General features: G+C 38.4%; 1 protein-coding gene and 1 long non-coding RNA gene across 3 annotated transcripts in view; one reads left to right on the top strand and one right to left on the bottom strand.

Moving 5' to 3' along the window:
* GALNT18 (polypeptide N-acetylgalactosaminyltransferase 18) overlaps nt 1-19,479 on the bottom strand; it is a 334,135-nt gene that overhangs the window by 99,895 nt on the left and 214,761 nt on the right. For both annotated transcript variants that reach the window (XM_081840990.1, XM_081840989.1), the window contains exon 3: nt 4,956-5,122. In XM_081840990.1, coding sequence (XP_081697116.1) covers nt 4,956-5,122 — 167 coding nt within the window. The remainder of the gene's footprint in view (nt 1-4,955; nt 5,123-19,479) is intronic.
* The window catches only part of LOC309330954, a 69,729-nt gene continuing 50,925 nt past the window's right edge, over nt 676-19,479 (top strand). Inside the window, exon 1 of the long non-coding RNA XR_014151664.1 lies at nt 676-1,023. This is a non-coding gene — a long non-coding RNA (uncharacterized lncRNA). The remainder of the gene's footprint in view (nt 1,024-19,479) is intronic.

Raw genomic sequence — 19,479 nt, 5'->3', positions numbered from 1 at the left:
TGGTGCGACTGATAATCTAATGCTATTGTTGAGAGAACGGCTAGCAATGCAAACACAGGAAAGAAATTATTCTGCTGCTGCTGTTGTTTTTAATTTCCCAAACATTAAATAGTGCCAATTGCAACAGCTTTAACATCATCACTGTAATTACTATCTATTACCAACAATAAAGGTAAAGGTAAAAAGGTAGAGGACCCCTGGACAGTTATGTCCAGTCAAAATAGACTATGGGGTGTGGTGCTCATCTCTGCTTTCAGGCTGAGGGAGCCAGTATTTGTCCACAGACAGCTTTCCGAGTCATGTGGCTTGCTGGACTAAACTGCTTCTGACACAACAGGACACCCTGATTGCAGCCAGAGCACATGGAAATGCTGTTTACCTTCCTGCTGCAGTGGGACCTATTTATCTACTCACGCTGCCAGCCTAGCAGTTTCCTGGGAGCAGGGCAGAGGGAAAGGGTTAAACTGAGTGGGGGAGGGGGAGGGGAGGGGGAAGGTTCACTCAACTTTAAGCTCATTTAGTGTCACAGGTCCAAACAAGACTGAAACAAATGAACATGGACTAAATAAAGGATTAGGATAACCCATGGATTTGGATAAAGGAGGATCAGCATTTGTACTTAGTTCAAGATTAAGGCAATAAAATGCCCTGTGGCACTGAATCACTGTTTAAAGTAAAGGAGACCCTCTTTAGTCCCAAAAACGTGCAAGCCATGACAACGTCTTCAATGCATTGCCAAAGATTATCTGCTGGATTAACTTTCCATTTCCCTAATTTTCGAGACTTAATTATAAAACAAATACTTTACACAGCAGCCTTACAGAGCAGAGAAATTGTTTTGAAATTGGTGCCTTTAATACATTATAACCCTTATCCTTTTTAGGCTCACTTAAGACAGGCAGGGGCTCTCTGAAAGAAAAAGAGGAACAGAGGCCAATAGATTGGGAATGGACCACTGATAGAGTGGAACGCTAAAGAAGAACAGTTACTATGGAGTGCACTTTGCTTGGCAATATATATACCGTAAGTAAAAAACATATTCATAGTTATGGTATTACTTAAGAGTACTCATCTTTGGAAATCTGGTGCATGCTAAACAAGATTAAATAAATCATTGTTATTTTCTATTGTCAGCTGAGACCATCTTGATGGAATTACAAAGTGTTATCTGTTCATGACTGGAATTGCAAATATGTATCATTTGAGCAGTTATCAATGACCCCCAAATCTGCCTACATGTTAAGGTACTTGCCGTGCAGAAGATTTATACTAGACACATCACAGGAGCAAACAAAGCACTCTGTAACCTTCCTTAATTCATTACCTGCTTTCTCCTTTTGGTATATCTGATAATTTCTCAATGCTCCCAATTCTCTGTCCTGTGTTGTTGGATAAATGGATGAAAGCAAATAACCTTCCCATCCTACCCTCTGATGGTGTTTTAAGGAACGTTTGGCAAAGGCTTGGTGAAATATAGCACTTTCCAGTGTTTGTGGATTTAGATTCAGCTCTTATATTTGCTAGTGTCTGAGTTTTAATATTTTCTTGGCATACAGAAAATAGCAGCAAGCAGAAACGCATGGCACAGGAGGCTTATTTCATTTTAATTCTGCCACATCTCCTTTTCTTTTTTTAAAACCCAAATCCGATGCACATCACTGATTCTAGAGTGGGCCGCTGCAAAAGCAGTAGCAGGGGTCATGCAACAGTTATACAGGAGGGCAGGCTAGAAGGTAAGCTGTCTGCAGTGCAGCTCCTTAGAGCAGAAAAAATGCAGATCCAATATGAACGTTGTGGGTTCCAGCTGATCTATCAAAATAAGTACGGTTCATTGTGAGGCTGGCTTGAAATTTAATATGTGATGTGAGGGACCCCAGGCTGAAAGATGCAAAGGAGTGGTTGGCAACATTAGTACATCTGACTAGTACATGTTGGTAGCCAAGGCAACAGGACCAAAGGGATGCACATAGCTTTACAGTAACCATAACATACATATACATATACACACCCCATCCCAAATAACCCTTACCTGAAACTATGCTCCTACCAGCATCAGGCAACTGTTGTTAAAAGCCCGTGGTTGTTAAGCCAAAGAGTAGCCAAGTCTGTGTCATGGAGCAGTTCACTAAAAGTCCTCAAAATTATTCTCATACTGTCACATCCATTTTAACTGCACAGCCCTTACTGCATAAAAGCCCCTTGCATATAGGCTGTAGCCCTCTTCAGATACTCAGAAAACTTGTTAGAGCTCCAACTGGGCAGGGAGAGCAGATGCCAGCCTTGGCTCCAATGGACGTTGGACTTGTTCCTCCTCTTTCAACTTACATGGGTTGAGGGTGAAGGTTTGCAGGGAGATTCTAGTCATGTTCAGTTGCATGTAGTTATAATCCTTCCTTCTGGTTTGCACAGGGCTCTCAACTAAGTGGGTGATTCTAATAGAGTTCAACTAAATGCAATTAGCATCTCCCTGTAGATCTTCACGCTCAACCTGTCAAGTTTGGGAGAGGAGAGGCAAGGTCAATGGCCAATGGGATGCTGGGGTTGGGGCTGGTGTCCATGCATCTAAGCCAGTTGGAAGCCTCTCACATTTCTTTGAATGCATGAGGAGGGCTAGATTCATTTCTGTATTTTGCATAGCCCCTAGTACAATGCTGGCGTTCAATAATCAAATACAAAATTCCAAAACCCATGTCCTCCTGCACTGGTGGTTAAGCCAAGCAGATAACTAATAACATAATCTTAACCAACTAGCAATAGTAACTAAGTCAAAGAAATGCAGGGCATTTTATTAAAACAAGGTCCATTACATATTATTAAAAGAAGAGTTATTACATACTTATATACCAGTTCTAGTGGTGCAAATGGCTTTACAATCCAATTAGAATTGATTCTTAGCTCTGCTAAGATGATTTCTCCAAAGGAAACATACACCATCTGCATGTACAAATTGCAGCATAGCCGGAACTAAGCTATTTCCTTACTTATAGCAGTTATATACAACCCTTCATAAAAAACAGATTCCAGGGCACTGTGCAATGACATAGATAATCAATTAATTAAAACCTAATGCAAAACAATTAAACACTAGCATTAGCAAACATAATAAAAGACAGCAGCTAAAACCACCATGCAGGCTGAGAGATTATACAAATTAAAATTCCTGGGTAAATAACAAAGTCTTAACCATCTTGGCTGTGAGTCCTGGAAGACCTTACAGGCTTTTTTCCACCTGGCCTGGGAGGGCAGAGCCCTGACTGACTCCAGCTACAAAAGCTGAGGCTACTGAAGAGGCCAGAGACCATCTTGGTTGTCTCTTAGTGAAGACCCAGGTTATCGAGCCTGAGCTTCCCCAACTACCAACCGCCATGAACCACCATTGGCAAGACTGGCAGCAACAGCAGCAGATGTGTTCTATGTTTATGATAATATTTTAATCTCTTGTTAATTGTGCTGTTTTAAATGTGCATTTTATACCTGACTTCCTTTAGTAAGGTTTTCCTTTGAAATCGTTTTTTTAATCTCTATTTATGCATTTTCAATATTTAAATATATACAAATGTCTAAAAAATTTTTTTTTGTTATCTTTGCTAAGTTAAACATGCATTCTGTATCTGACCTCCTTCGTAATGTTTTATTCTGAATTCTTTAAGATAATATTTTAGTTTCTTGTTAATTATGTTGCTTTGAATGTATACTTTGTATTTGATTTTCTTCAGGAACATTTTATTCTGGATTGTTTTACTTGATATTCTAATGTGTTGTAAACCACTTTGATTTCCCCCCCTTAAAAACAGAACGATATGAAATTAATAGAAATGAATGAATAATGATAATTAACCTGGCTATGAGGAAGGAAGTCCCAGAAGTCTTCCTGAAACTTTGCCAGCTTTGCCTTCTAGCCACAAAGCAACATGCAAACCAGACCATTATTAACTATTTAGACAGTTATTGAGATGCCACATCTACATTCCAGTTGCTTAAAAATAAGCTTAAACAATCAAAAATAAAAACTGATAACAAACAAAAACTCAGAAGAACAGCTAGATTTGTAACAGCATAAAAACTAAAAACAGATTGAAAAGATCTCCAATGCCAGGGCATTTTGAAAGAATTCAAGTGGAACTGAAAGGCAACAGACTTGGCAACTTTCTGGCGAGAGAATTTCAAAGTTGTGTAGCACAACCAAAAAGGCCCCCCATCTCTAGTCACCATCCACCTTACCTGTGCCTGTTAATATTTAGGGAGGTTCATGAGATAGAAGGTAGTCCTATATTCTTAGCTTGCCCTGAGCATGTTTTCCAACACATATAAAACATCTTCAAATAATGGATTTCCAATGTGGTAGCCACAGAATAAATCTTTATTTAAATTATTTATAATTGGCTCTTTGTTGTTCCCAGTGTGAGGAACATTAAAATTCAATAAAACAAGAGTGTAAACTACTTGAAGGGGGTAAAGCAGGGATGGAGGAACCTGTGAGCTTCCAGATGTAGTGGGACTACAACTCTCATCATCCCTGACCATGCTGGCTGGGGCTGTTGGGGGCTGGAGTACAACAGCATACATATAGAAGGCCACAGGTTTCTCATCCTAGGTGTAAACCAAAGTAAATTCTCAATGAGTAAAGCAGGTTCTCAGGTGGCAAAACAGTCTTGTGGTAATTCTTAAATGACCAAAATGTCAAAAAAATTGATACTTTCAGGTGCAAGTATAAAGGCACTGGGAAAGAGGAGAGTTTGACTATTTGTGTTCCCTATGACACCTCCCATGTAGTGGCCAAAGCAAGCTTGAGTAGAAAAGTCTTTAAATGTTTCAAAAAGATGCCCATCCTCAGATTCTCTGTTCTTGCCACTGGGAGTTTTTCGTGCAAAACAGAATGGCCATGTTATAATCAAGCATAACGATTGCAACTGAACACAGGGTAAGACCTCATCCTTTTGGTGCATGCTACTCACCATTATTACTGTTGTCATCAACTAAAATAATCTCTTTGAGCAAATGAGCAGGAGTCCTGTCGATAGCAGAATGAATGGAACGCAGAATCACTGAGAGAGCTTCATTCACAAATATGAAAACAATGCTGACCTCAGGAAGACTGTCTGGAAATGTGAGATTCTTGCACCTTTGAAACAAAGAAAAAGAATGCACTGTCAATTTCTCAAATGAAATGTAGAAGCCATAAGTTCATCCCTTCTGGTTGATACAGTGCTTGGTCATGGCCTTTATTTTTCATTATTTGCATTAGCTAGGAATTACATGGAATTTCTACCTAGAAAAATTCAGTTCAGCATATGGAGAGACATCTATCCACTGAATTTCTTGAGTGAGCGTATTCTTTGACATTTGATAGAGGGACACAGGAATGGTCTTAGATATGTTGAATAATCAAGGACATTTCATATGAACAGGAGAAAATTGTTTCCATGAAGACCGGTGGTATACTCTGTGAATGAATTTTTGAAATATTCATTTCCCACATTTCCCTATAATACCAAATACACATACAGTGGTACCTCGGGTTAAGAACTTAATTCATTCTGGAGGTCGTTCTTAACCTGAAACTGTTCTTAACCTGAGGTACCACATTAGCTAATGGGGCCTCCCGCTGCCGCTGCGCAATTTCTGTTCTCATCCTGAAGCAAAGTTCTTAACCCGAGGTACTGTTTCTGGGTTAGCGGAGTCTGTAACCTGAAGCGTCTGTAACCTGAAGCATCTGTAACCCGAGGTACCACTGTACTTTTAGATTTCATAAATTTATCCATTTTAGTGTCACAGTTTATCTCACCCTTAACATGTTAGAATTATGGCTAATTTTAATTATCGGTTTTTAAAGCTTACATTGATTAACTGTTGGTAGAAGAGAGTTAAAGATTACTTCTGGAAATTACTTTGAAGTTGATAAGTTACCATAATAGGGGTGACAAAAGAAAATGTTGATGGATTATGTGCCATGGACTGCCTGGTGGGTTATGTGGACCCCCTGGGATCTGTGGAACACCAATTAGGACCCACTAATCTAGAAAGTAATTGTCAGTGAAGATCAAGTGAGAAAGCGTTTCAAAATGGGAGAAAGTATCAAGGGTCAAGTGCAGAACATCTGAAGGAAAGTATGTTCACTTTAAACAAAGTTCATTTTTCCAACTTAGCCATACTACAAGACCAACATATATTTTAAGCATCACCGATCCCCCGCCACCTTACTGAAGGCATTTGTTCATATGTAATATCAAAGGCAGCATGTTGATCACCCGTACTTCATTTGACATCACGAAAATAAGGATCTGTATAACAGGTCTGTACATGCAAAGCTTCCATAATAATGTTGGTAATTTGTTCATATCAATATCTAAAACAAAACATAGCCCATGTCTAGTGGTCAAGCTAGATTGGAATTAATAAAAGAATGCGGAACTGAAGCATCTGTTGTCATAGTCACCAGAAAACTACATACAGCACAGGTAAAAGTATGCTACAAATGGTCTCTTTCAAGCACAGCAGGCAGTAAACAGAAAGGGGCTTGGTAATTCTCTCAGAAAGCATTTCTAAGTAGACAACATTTGCTGAGGATGGTCACAAAGGAGGACCATTGCAGTTTTCTCCCCTTATAATGGAAGTTTAGTAAACAGCGTGGAGCTCACTTAAGATAATGAAGAATCATTCTTCCATATTATTTATCCTTGGTAATCTGCTTTCAAATGTATTTCCATCACAAATAAATTGAATTATGCATTGCATTTCTTTAGAAATCTGCCTCCCCACACAGAAGCCTCCAAAGGAATTCAGGGCATGATCAAACTATTATAAATCCAGTAATTCAATTGCGCCATGTTCCCCAGGGAAATGTCCTTTCTGAGACACAGAAACAAAGGTTCCTAGATATGGTTTTGGAACTGTAGATGCTCCCCAGACAGCGTGCGTTGTGGAAAAAAGTCTGCATACCTTCAACCTTGCTTCTCTTCTTGGCTCTTTTTGACAGCCAAAAGCTCAAAGCAGGAGTGGGGCAGTGGGGTTAGAAGAAAATCAGAGGAAGACTCACACTTCTCACCTCCTGTAATATCTATCCAACTGCTATCAGCTGGGACTTGATACTGATTTCTTGGCATCTGCACCTGACTGCTGTCCCCTGTAGCTTTGGTCTTGCACCTTCAGAGCAGCTAGTCAATCCAGACCTGGAGGTGGATTGAGAGCTGCCATTATACACAAACTACTTGTAGAGAGCATGCCGTCCCAACTATAGTTGATGTTTGGACATGTGAGGCCACTTCAAGTGGAGAAATGACAATGCCAGCACAAGGACACCCACCTTCCTCCGGGTATATTTGTAGAGGCAAGTGTGCTCCATAGCAAGCAGGACTTTCAGAGGAATAACTAGATACAATTTTGAAAGGAGATTTCATCAGCTTGTTTTCTATAAAACATAGTGTTAGAGCTCAATACATTTTTAAAAGGAGGAAGAAGGGTACAGCCAAGAATCGCAAGGCAAAACTAAGTAAGTCATTCTTGCAAATTAGCAATTGTGTTAATTGCTTTTAAAAAAAAATATGATTTCTACTCAGTTTGCTGATGACAATGTAGTGTACACACACTCAGAGGATAACCTCCAAACCATGCTAAATATCTTTGCAGAAGCTTACGAAAAGCTTGGCCTATCACTCAACATCCAAAAAACCAAAGTGTTGCACCAACAGGTACAAAATAACCACTCTGCAGCACCACAAATCCAACTCAATGGTGTAACATTAGAAAATGTTGATCACTTTTTCTACCTAGGAAGTTATCTTTCCACAAGGGCCAACATTGATGCCGAAATCCAGCATCGTCTTAGCTCTGCGAGTGCGACTTTCTCCCGATTGAAGTGCAGAGTGTTTGAGGACCAGGACATTCACAGGGAAACCAAAATGCTTGTTTACAAAGCTATTGTACTACCAACCTTACTATATGCTTGTGAAACATGGACCACTTATAAACGCCATCTCCAACTCTTCGAAAGATTCCATCAATGGTGTCTCCGAAAAATTTTACACATCACTTGGGAAGACAGGTGAACTAATTTCAGTGTACTGGAAGAAGCAAAGATCACCAGTGTTGAAGCAATGATTCTTCAACATCAACTTCGCTGGACTGGTCATGTTGTGCAGATGTCTGATCATTGTCTTCCAAAGCAACTACTCTTTTCTGAACTTAAAAATGGAAAGCGTAATGCTGGTGGTCAACAAAAGAAGTTTAAAGACTGTCTCAAGGCAAATCTTAAAAAATGTGATATAAACACTGACAACTGGGAAACACTGGCCTGCGACAGTTCTAATTGGAGAACAGCCTTTACCAAAGGTGTCATGCATCAAACTCAGGATGCAAGGGAGAAACACGCTAAGAGGAAGGCATGCTTGGCAAATCCACACCGTGATCAACTCCCGCCTGGAAACCAATGTCCCCACTGTGGAAGGATGTGTGGATCCAGAATTGGCCTCCACAGTCACTTATGGACTCATTGTTTAAAACATTTTATGGAAGACAATCTTACTCAGCTCAGCTACAAGTGATTGCCAAAGAAGAGGAAGAAAAAGTAAACAGAACTGAGGCAAGGGTGCTACCGGGGCTGGGAAGAGCTGTTCTGTGCACTGGAAGAAAAGCTCTCATTAACACAAATGGAAGCTTTTATTCCAACCCAAAAAGAATGTGTGGGGACCATGATCCAAACTGGAGCCTTAGCAAGGGACAGAAGAGTTAAGGCCCCCTTTCCCCAAGGGCCAAATATGGATTGGGTTCCTCTCCCCTGCTATTTACCTTTATATAAGGCATTTGTGCTTTACTAAAAGATGCTTCTTAGAAATTTCTTATAAAGTTTCTTAGAAAGAAGGTGGTTCTTCTAAATGTTTATAAGTTGCTAGATAGCTCTTGCTATCTGCTGATTCTTTAATACATCTTTCTTTAGAATTCTGATTTAGCTAATAATGTATGGATAACTTCAGTAGTATTAATATAACACACTTTTTTTTTTAAAAAAATTGCTTTTCTGTTTTATCATGTCATCAATGCATACTGTTACAGTCATACATAGGATAATAAGAAAGAGAAATAACATAAATATAAGACATCTATATATGAATATAACTTATTTCTCCAATTTATTTGACTCTTAGAAACCTTAACTTTTACTCCCACTGTTTCCCTGGTTTCCTATCTGCTATCTTTTCAGCTATGTTTTCTTACTCTACTAAGTTGTTTTCATTACCTTACAGTATCCTACCTTGTAACCTCTACTGCTGAGTATTTTTGGTCAGCAGATTACAATTATTTTCTTGTTATAATATTTTTCCATATAATCTATATATAATGTCCAGTCCTCTTTTAAATTATTAGCATCTTTATTTCTTAATCTATTTGTCATGCTGCCAAATTCTTTATATTCTAATATCTTAAGGTGCCATTCTTCTCATGGGTATTTGGAAAATGTTCCTCTAAACATTTTTTCAAGTTCGTTATACACTGTCCCCCAAAATTCTTTTATTCTACAAGACCACCATGAATGGTAAAATGTGCCGGCTGTTTCTTTGCACTTCCAACTTAGGTCACTTTTTGCTCTAAACATTTTGGCTAGTTTATTTGGTATCAAACACCACCTATGAATCTTTTTTAAGTAGTTCTCTTTTAACGCATAATTAGCAGTGAATTTTAAATTTGTTTTCCACAAATGTTCCCACGAATTCAAATCAATATTATGACGCACTTATAAGATAGGCAGACACATATAATATAGACGGAGATATCGTTATTTTTTTAAAAAAAACCATGCAATTGCTAATTGCATGAATTCCAACTAATTTGGCCCTCAATTATATGTTACATTGACGTATGCATATTTACTTGAGAGGCTAGGAATAACTCCTATGGAACGCAGACATTCCTTTGGCCAACATATTAATTACAGTCTGGAACCAGAAGTAAAGTACTGATAGCCATCAAAACACAGAGAGCACAGCAATCGATTGCAGCTCTATGTTTCAAATCTTTATGATAGAATGCCTCCATTATATTGGTGGCAAAGTACAGTGAGTTAACAAGCTGGTGAAATTACCTGAGTACTAGGGATTAGGTGTCACTGGATATATGATTTCTTCATATCTACAGGTTTTTTTTAGTTGAGCACTGAAGGAACTATCAGCATTACATTACAATAACTTAAACTTGGGATAAATTACTGTGATTTAAATACTTCCTTCTATAACAGTTCAACATGCTGCATAAACTGTCAATGCTATTCAATGAAGCCCATAGGAGAGCAACTACTGCTGTGTAAATACTCCCTTTATTAATGTTTAATTCTCTGCAAAGAGCTTAAAGTTGCATGAATATTATATTGTCGGTTTGTTTAATTTTAATATTTGTATACTCGTGAAAAACATTCCATGAATCAGATAAGATAACCAGATCACATATAGCTTAATAACTAATAGAAATGGTGAAGGAATTAAATTCAGTTTGCATTTAAAGGTGAATTTAACTAATTGACACTTTCCAAAACAACAAGAGGACCAAAACACAGACATCGTTGGAAATTTGCACTTATTTGAATTTTCCAATGCAACTTCTCCAATCAAGCAACGCTTACAAATGCATGTATTAGAAAGAATGCATTAAAATGAATATATTCATTAAAATAACATACAAAAATGCATTCTATTGGGAGAAATCACTTGCAAAAATGTGTACATTAGTTAAAACTGCATACAAGTGTGTTTACTGGGAGAAATTTGCTTTAGAATGCTGATGAATTTTGAGGGTGAGCTTTTTAAAATATATATATATGAAAATTGCTGCAGAAACATGGAAGAAAAAGAGAAACTGAGAGAATCAAAATTAACTGACCTTTTTGCGTGTCGAGGTCCCCAGGTCCACACCAGTAACTCACACATCACACAGAAATTTTTGTTTAAGATTTTTGGCATAATTTTGGCCACAACTTTATTAAAATACAAATTTGTGAGTGGTTGCGTAGGCATTGGTTGCGACTATCTGCCCCCACCATGGTGGACAGACTGACATTCTGTACAATGCGAAAGTCAGAATAGGGGAATACACTTGGGGGTTACGCGGAGCAGGGAACCTGCCCTCACCCCAAATGCAACCAGGAGCTCATTGCTATGGCCCGAGCCCCCTTGACAGAGTGGACAAGCAATAGTTAGCTCCCAATTCCTTGAACGGAATCCCTTGCAGCAGCAGCATTAGAGGGGCAGGGACAGCCAATCCATGCCCCTCAACCAACCAAACCATAAACCAATGTCTAACCGTGAACCTTACAAGTTGTGATGATTTGCTACTCAGTAGGCAAAACCCAAATGGCCCCAGCCTATCAGCCAGATGGACAAAATTCCTATCAGGCCCCTACTCCAAAGCAGACGACCCCATGACAGGCACAGCAAGGTCAAAGCGAACAACCCTATTCTAGGGAGGGAGGGACGGGCAATCCGATGCACGGGCGAAAAGAGGAAGCCCTAGCCTCGTGCAAGAAGTTTTAGTATTTCTGGCTGTCAATCAATAAATGGCAACATTAACTTCTTCCCAACAACAAGGGAAGCCCCAATCGCATCAGTGGCCAACGATCAATTAGCCCGCCCCCCAACTTTGAAGTGTCCTGGCGGCTCCCACCGCAACACGTGCTCTCCATGAAGGAGAACACGCTTTATCCCTAGTAACTAAGGAGCAGGAATTTAATTTAACTCAATGTGTCAATATAGGCATATAAAAAGCAATATTTGTAAGTATAATGTTCAGATTATTAAAAAGACCACATTATTCTAAAAGGAGAAAAAATAGAAAGCATCAAACAAGTGCAGGCTGGTTCCTAAGATAAAAGGTCAGAGTAATAATTTCTTGGCCATTTAAAACTTCTGCAGGATAGATTTAATTATAGCTTGCTGATTTCTTATTGTCTTTAATAAAGTAGAACCCAGAAGAAGAAATATTAAACCATCAAAATTAATTTTTGTCACTTAAATGTTAACATTCTTCCTTGAAGGTTGAGAACAAGAATGTTCTCAGTGTGAAGAAATTATATGATCAAAGAAATTGGGAGTTTACAGCCTCAATAAACTCAGTTTTATTGATCTATATGAAGGAGAGAAGAACTTATTGAAGGTTCATGTGGGGAAAATATTGACCTTTCATGAGTGTGTAGGCAGGCACCCTCCATAATTCTAAAGTAGGAAATATTATGTTTGGGTGTCAATATACATATAAGTCTTTGTTTTGGGACCAAACACTCACATGTCACCCATTTCATCTCTACGTCCCCCAGCTTTATTATCCTGGTTTGTTAACTGACAATAAATCACAGTGGCCTGATTTCAACAATCAAATCTCCTCTTAATAAGCCAAGATATGAGTGTTTTATGCACACATACAGAATCTTTACTTATCCCTTTGCATGAGATGTGATTAAACCAGAAGTCTCTACTTGATTGTTGTTTCCTGTTTTCGCTAAACTGAGAAACTCTGGTTACCAGCTTAGCAGCAAGCCAGGATATTAAATCATGCTTTCAAATCCTGAAACTATTATTAACTAGAAACTTCCTGACTTTATTGTTCACATCATGAAGGGAGGAGCCAGGGAATTCATGTATGAGCAAATCTCAGTTGCTTAAGTCAAGATATGGTCATCTAAATTCTGCATCTCTGTGTGTGTGTTCATTATAAAATGAAGATACGATGCTTCAGAAGGGTAAATCATTCATTATTCTTAAAATGCACTTTGGGCTTTCTAGACAGCTAGACTTTCTAAAAAAACATGCGGGCAAGATTGTAGCTAATATGTGTGATATACTGTGCAAAAAGAAAGAAACCCAACAAACAAATAATCATACATCTTATTCTTTCCAAACGTCCCACTCTGTGCTCTAAGTGTGGCCATTTTCTTAAAAAGCAAGGCTCATAATGCCCATAGCTGCTAGCTTAAGTAGATGCCATAGTCTAGTTTAGATGTAACAGCAAACTATAGTTTGTTGCTGCATCTGAGCTCAACAAACAGCCATTTGTCCAAACCACTTTGTGAACAAGCCACTTTATCAAATCAGAATCTGATAGGACACAGCAAAAAACCCCCCTCTATTTATTCCTATAAACAAACGGAAGATTGATAACTCCTCCCCTCACATGCAAAGGGAATAAGGGAACATACAGAGTAACAACAAACCAGCCCCTTGTGTGCAGCCACCATTTATGTCACAGATCCCCATCTAGTTGGAAATATATCAATAGAAGCCTACTTCTGTACATACAAGACTCTTACGTGTATTTGGGAAAGTTGATCTTAATAATCTAATAAACACATTTGTCCAATGTTTAAGTGGAAGAAGCGTACATTGCCGCAATATAATTTTTAATGTGACTTGTGCTATAAACTACTTATCTTGGAATGAAAAGTGTGAGGGGAAAACAAATGAAACTATATATAAATTCATAATTAAGGAAAGCTGAGGTTTTACTTATGGTAATCACACTCTAAATAGAAACCAACAACTGTGGAGTGTGTGAAGTAAAATCCATTTTTTGGGGGGGGGGAGAGAAATACTGTGTGTAAGAATAGGTATACTTGTCTACTGAAGACAGTTTAATCCTCCACTAAACTGGATTATGTCCATTTTATAATGCATTTTTAGAAAGATATAAGAAGCTCAAAATTTCAGAGAAGATGGACAAAGGTAATATCTGATATATGCTGTAAGGAACTGGGAGCATGTAGCTTTGACAGAATATTATGAGCAAACATGACAGCAGCTTAAAATATTTGAAAGGATGCTGTAAAGTAGGAGGAGAATGATGTAGCAGGGTCATTGTAAGATGGACAGAAAGAAATAAGTCGTGGAGAAGCAAGTTAAGGTTGAATATACAAAAATTTCTTCTTTCTAAGTAAAATGGGTGATAATAAAATATGATACCCAGGGTAGTTGTATAATTTCCTTCCCCCTTCTTTTTTAAAAACTAAATTGGACAGGCTTTGGTTTGAAATAGTTTAAGTGAAGACAATTTGTCTATAGATGAAGGCAGAACTAGACACTCTTCTATGCTTTCCCCCTAATTTTATGATTCTCTGGTTTCTGAAACCTTGTTATTGGAAAGACTACAGGCCAGCTTACATAAAACATTTTTCGTCCACTCTAATAAACTCATTTTCTATCTACAATCTACTATTGAAGTTACAGGAGCACTCTTTGACTTGAGGGGGGAGAGGAGGAACACAAATCCCTAAGCTGTTTGTCTATGATAGCCAAAGAAACAGATAACATTTGCATAAGTATGTCTGGCAGATTACAACTTCATAGGTGGCCTTTTATCCCTCACTGTTAAGAAAAAGAGTAGTAGGATCTCTCCAAAAGAAAGGGAAGGGGCTAATGATAGCTACAGTATTCCAAGGGCTTATTATCTCTTTGCTAGCTATCTGCTAGCTTTGTCTACACCTAACTGAAAATATCAATAAGTACAGTACAAATACATACAAACATACATACATATACTGCATGGTTCTTATTTGCATATCATTCTTTTTTCAGATTATAGGAGAGTGTTTCTTTAGAGCAGGTACTCAATCAAATTTCTATATCAATCAAATTTCTATATCAATCAAATTTCTATATCAATCAAATTTCTATATTCTTCCTCATTTTGATATTAGTTTTTAAAACACTAGAACAGAACAGAGCTAAAACCCTTGTCACTCTCTTATATGTTGCTTCTGCCTTCAACATTTGCCTCACTTTCTGGGAAACACCAGTCTACAAATAATCCAGTTTTTTCAAACATATGTTGTCTTAGTGAGACAATATTTTTAATCAGTAAATATTGACACCCACAATCAAAATGCTTCTGATCAAATAACAGCCATTTGAAAATAGGTAAAATTATTCTAAAAATGTCATGTTGACACACAGATACACAAGTGCACTAAAGCAGAATGGACTGATTTTAATGGGCTGATGTTTTTAAAAGATATCTTGTTTAATATTGTTGTTCAGTGCAGACATTTTGGTAGGCCAATGGTTCATAATAAAAATGCTATGATATGGGGACTTGAGTGTAGGTGTGGAAGCCTGTTAACACCAGAACTGCATTCCTTCATGGGGAACCTTCCGTGGAGCACATGACAGTCTTGGAAATGACCACAGCCACAGCCACACCCCATTCATATACATCTATGCAACCCCCTTAACCCCTTGCCATGAAGGAATCTTTTGCCCAACGTGGGGCTCAAACCCACAGCAATAAGATTATACCCACCCATATACCTTTGTATCCTAGGCTGCATTTGTGATTTCTAAGATAATATTTTAGTTTCCTGTTAATTATGTTGCTTTGAATGTATACTTTACATGTGACTTTATTCAGTAATATTTTATTCTGGTTTGTTTTATTTGATGTTTTAATGCTTCTTAAAAATATAAAGCGGTATGGAAATGTAATTATTATTATTATTATTATTATTATTATTATTATTAATTGCAGAGCATAAATGATAGTCTGTTTTTTATATAAAGATCATTTGTTTAAAACAAAACAAAGTTCTCTGAAGGCTGTGTGTTCTACCTTCCAGTGTTGGAGTACACACACACACATCCATTTTTCTAACAGACACCCCCTTCCCCGACATTTTTTTTAATCTCTAACACATATTTACATGAGAGATTAGATATTATACTACTGGTGCTGGATCTGCAATACAAGTGTGGGATTCTTAGCAAACAGAAAGGCCATAGAGCAAATTTTGCTTCATTTGCAAGAGCCAGAGCTCAGCAGCAGAGTATCTCCAGTAAAGGGTAAGAAGGAGCCCTACTTAAAACATCCTGGAAAACCTTTGCCAGTCAATGTGGACAATGGTGAGCGCTATGGACCAATGGTCTGATTTGGTATCTGGTAGCTTCCTATGTTCCTATTCATTTAAATACATTCATATCACATATGTTGGCTTGTTGGGTGCAGAGTTTGGATTTTCTGAGCAAGGATAAAAGTCAGAGCCTCCTGGATACTATTCCAGCCAACAGGTACTTATAGCAAGCCCAAGAGGAGCAGAGAACTATTTTAGTTTGCCTTGCCAAAGAGCTTTCATTCAATATTGCATTGCATTTCCAATGCAAAGGTAATCATAGCTGAGAACCATGTTTCTGCAGCTTTTTGATGGCCCCTTTATTCAATGCATCCTCCCTGGGAATTTACCATATACTCTGCTCACTCTTTTCCATTCCCAACACCCATTCCCCCTGTTTTCCATTAGTAGAGAATGTTATCTCTGCTTCACAGGCAACTGTGGGGAACCGGACCAGGGGCGGTGGGGAGTCTGCATAGCTGGAGTGAAAGAATAATTGTGCATCCAGTCCAATCTAGATTCTGGGTTGCCCTTATTAAACTAACAGTTAGCCACATTTTCTTCAGGATGAAGACTAGATGATTTGCAATTTTTTACACAATGTGCTCCTTATATGGAGCTGCAATATTTGAAATAGTACACAGTCAAGCTGACATCCCAGTTCATAAACAGAAATAGTCTGGCATTTCTTCAAGATATTGTCAAGTGTACTGAAGCTCGGGCACTGTCAACAGTTTGCCTTACTCACTGAGTATAGCACAGTACTAGATAACAGATTGGAGTGACACAGGTCGGGCAGTAAACAGTTTGTCAAAGGCATCCTTGAACCATAAAAGTAGACTAAGAAACACAGGGGGAGAAAGAGCTGTGTCTATACAATGACTATCTCTCATTGTAGATCTGCATGAAATAAGAGAGATAGTTCATCTCAAGCAGCTCTTGCAAACAATACATTATGGGTCTATATCGCATAGGCCAGCAGAAGGGGAAACATGTATAGAAGAAAATACAAGCTTGTTTTGAAAAGAAACCTGCCAATACATTTGTCAGGAAGAATAGTTTGGTTCCAAACTACTGATTCCAAAACTAACAATGTGTTTGATGAATCAGTTTGGAAGACGGGCAAAATGGAAATTGCTGTCTCCTGCCCCCACCGCTGCCATACCCCACCAACCACTTCTGTCACTGCACTCCATACCCCGCCACTTCCACTGAGACTGTGCGCCAGCTCTTGGGGTGAAGCTGGGCACCTCTTCAAAGTGTTGCTGCTTGGCTTCTCCCCTGGGGGGAGCCAATTGGCAAAGTGGCACCCTGAAATGCCTAAACCAGTGGGAGCCAGAGCACTCCTTAAAGCATTGCTTCTCAGCTTCTCTGCCTGGGAGCAGGGAAGATCTGTGTTGGGTGCTACACAAGTGATCACAATCCAGCTGTAAAATTGTATTCAGAGCATCTTTTGCAACCATGTTTTCGAACCACAAGAAGAAAACTATGGAAGACTGCTAGGTTGTCCTTCCTGGATTGGGATATACAGTGGTACCTCAGGTCACATACACTTCAGGTTACATACGCTTCAGGTTACAGACTCCGCTAACCCAGAAATAGTGCTTCAGGTTAAGAACTTTGCTTCAGGATGAGAACAGAAATCATGTTCCAGCGGCGCGGCAGCAGCGGGAGGCCCCATTAGCTAAAGTGGTACCTGGGGTTAAGAACAGTTTCAGGTTAAGTACAGAACGAATTAACCTGAAGTACCACTGTACAGTAGTTCTTCACTAGACAGCACATCCACTAAGTTAACTAAAGTTTATATGACTATGAAAACTGCAGCCAACTTTTTCTTTAAAATCCCAACTGTAATAATTTGTTCTTAGCTGCAATAATGTTGAGTTTCTCTCACACACACTTTTAAAATTTTATACTTAAAGCTATAAAAAATTTAAATGGAATCCTTGGGGAGCATAATTTCATAAGGAAAATAGAAAGAGACAGCCTGATCTTCTGGCAGAAATGTCTTGTTAACTCTAGAAACTTTTCCCTAAATTAATTTACAATTTAAAGAAGGAGGCAGATTGTTTATAATTTTGCTGTTAAATAGATTGAAATGAGAAGATTGGTTCAGATATACTGACTTGTCTTTGCATCCAATCCAACACACACATAGAGAGGGTTCTGTATTGCTTTGGGGTCTGACACACCACCACTTGCCCAACTTGCTGTTGAATAAAGCAATGTTCCTTTCTGTGAATAAGGTTCATGCTCATTCAACAGAAGCATTTGATATACTAGATCCTGAAGCTGCTATGATGAACAGGTTTTTACCGTGAAGAGCAGTCACATTTCTAGTTGTTATCCGTACAATAGTTTTAAACTTATACGTAGAGTGGATTTGAATAAGAAAGGTTCTAGCTTCTGGTCAAAAATAAAAGTGGCATTATTAACTTTAAAATCTCTGAATAGCTTCTTTTTGGAATATTTGAGAGAAGTGCCCCCATTACTTCTTATAAACAGAGATCAAGAGAAAATTGCTTTTCTGGGGCCAGGGGGACACTCCATTTATATAATTTCCCTCACAGGAAAGAAGATCTGCTACTCTGGCCCATAGCAGAAATGTGGACAAGCCCTCTACTTTGGTTTGCAAGTATGAGAGATACTGATAGTATCTTCAGAAGGAGTCATGAGAACTGCAAGGGCAAATTGTCTGAATTCCACAGAATTCACTCAATATATTGATACTGACTGTTCTACAGTCTTCTTACAAAACTAAACACAGCATACTGTTGAAGGAAAGCAAAGACAGAGGTACCTCAGGTTAAGAACTTAATTCATTCTGGAGCTTTGTTCTTAACCTGAAACTGTTCTAAACCTTAGCTTTAGCTAATAGGGGCCTCCTGCTGCCACCGCGCTGCCGCTGCACGATTTTTGTTCTGAAGCGAAGTTCTTAACCCCAAGGTACTATTTCTGGGTTAGCAGAGTCTGTAACCTGAAGCGTCTGTAACCTGAAGTGTCTGTAACCTGAGGTACCACTGTATATTTCCTTCTCCTAAGTTTCTAGTTAATGTATGTGTTGCTTTAAACCACACAAGGGCACTGTTTATCTATTAACCTAGCCAGCACTTGTTTGTAAACTTCTCTGTCTAAGTTAACTCCAACCTAAAAGCTGGGTCATTTTGTTTGTTGTTCTTTACAAACAAAATTTCTACTTTTTCTTTCTTATCTCTACTCATCCTATAAATAGTCCCTGCATGAATAAAGCCTCTGAACTCCAGAAACTGTGACTACCTCAATATAATTCATCCAAGCTGCAAAGTCTGCTAACACATACACACCACAAAGTGCTTTTTCTAATCTTTAATGTTATTGCAACAAATCAAGTATCACTTGCTAAGTGTTTACTTCTTCATTTCTTTCCCAACTGGAGTGTTTTAAAAACAAAGTTGAACATGGTGTTGATTTAATTATGTGAAATAACCCTTACTTTATGGACAATTATTGGGATAAGAACTCTGAAGACCATGGGCATGACTTAGCCAACATTAAACCACTTGATTTTTTCTTGATGGAAGATATTTAAGTGCATTCTTAATTCATCTGTTAAAATCTATTGTTCTTGAAAGTGCTTGATCTGGGCC

The sequence above is a fragment of the Podarcis erhardii genome (assembly GCF_964252035.2).
Source record: "Podarcis erhardii genome assembly, chromosome: 1".
Taxonomy (NCBI): Eukaryota; Metazoa; Chordata; class Lepidosauria; order Squamata; family Lacertidae; genus Podarcis; species Podarcis erhardii.
This window is presented reverse-complemented; position numbering and strand designations above follow the sequence as displayed.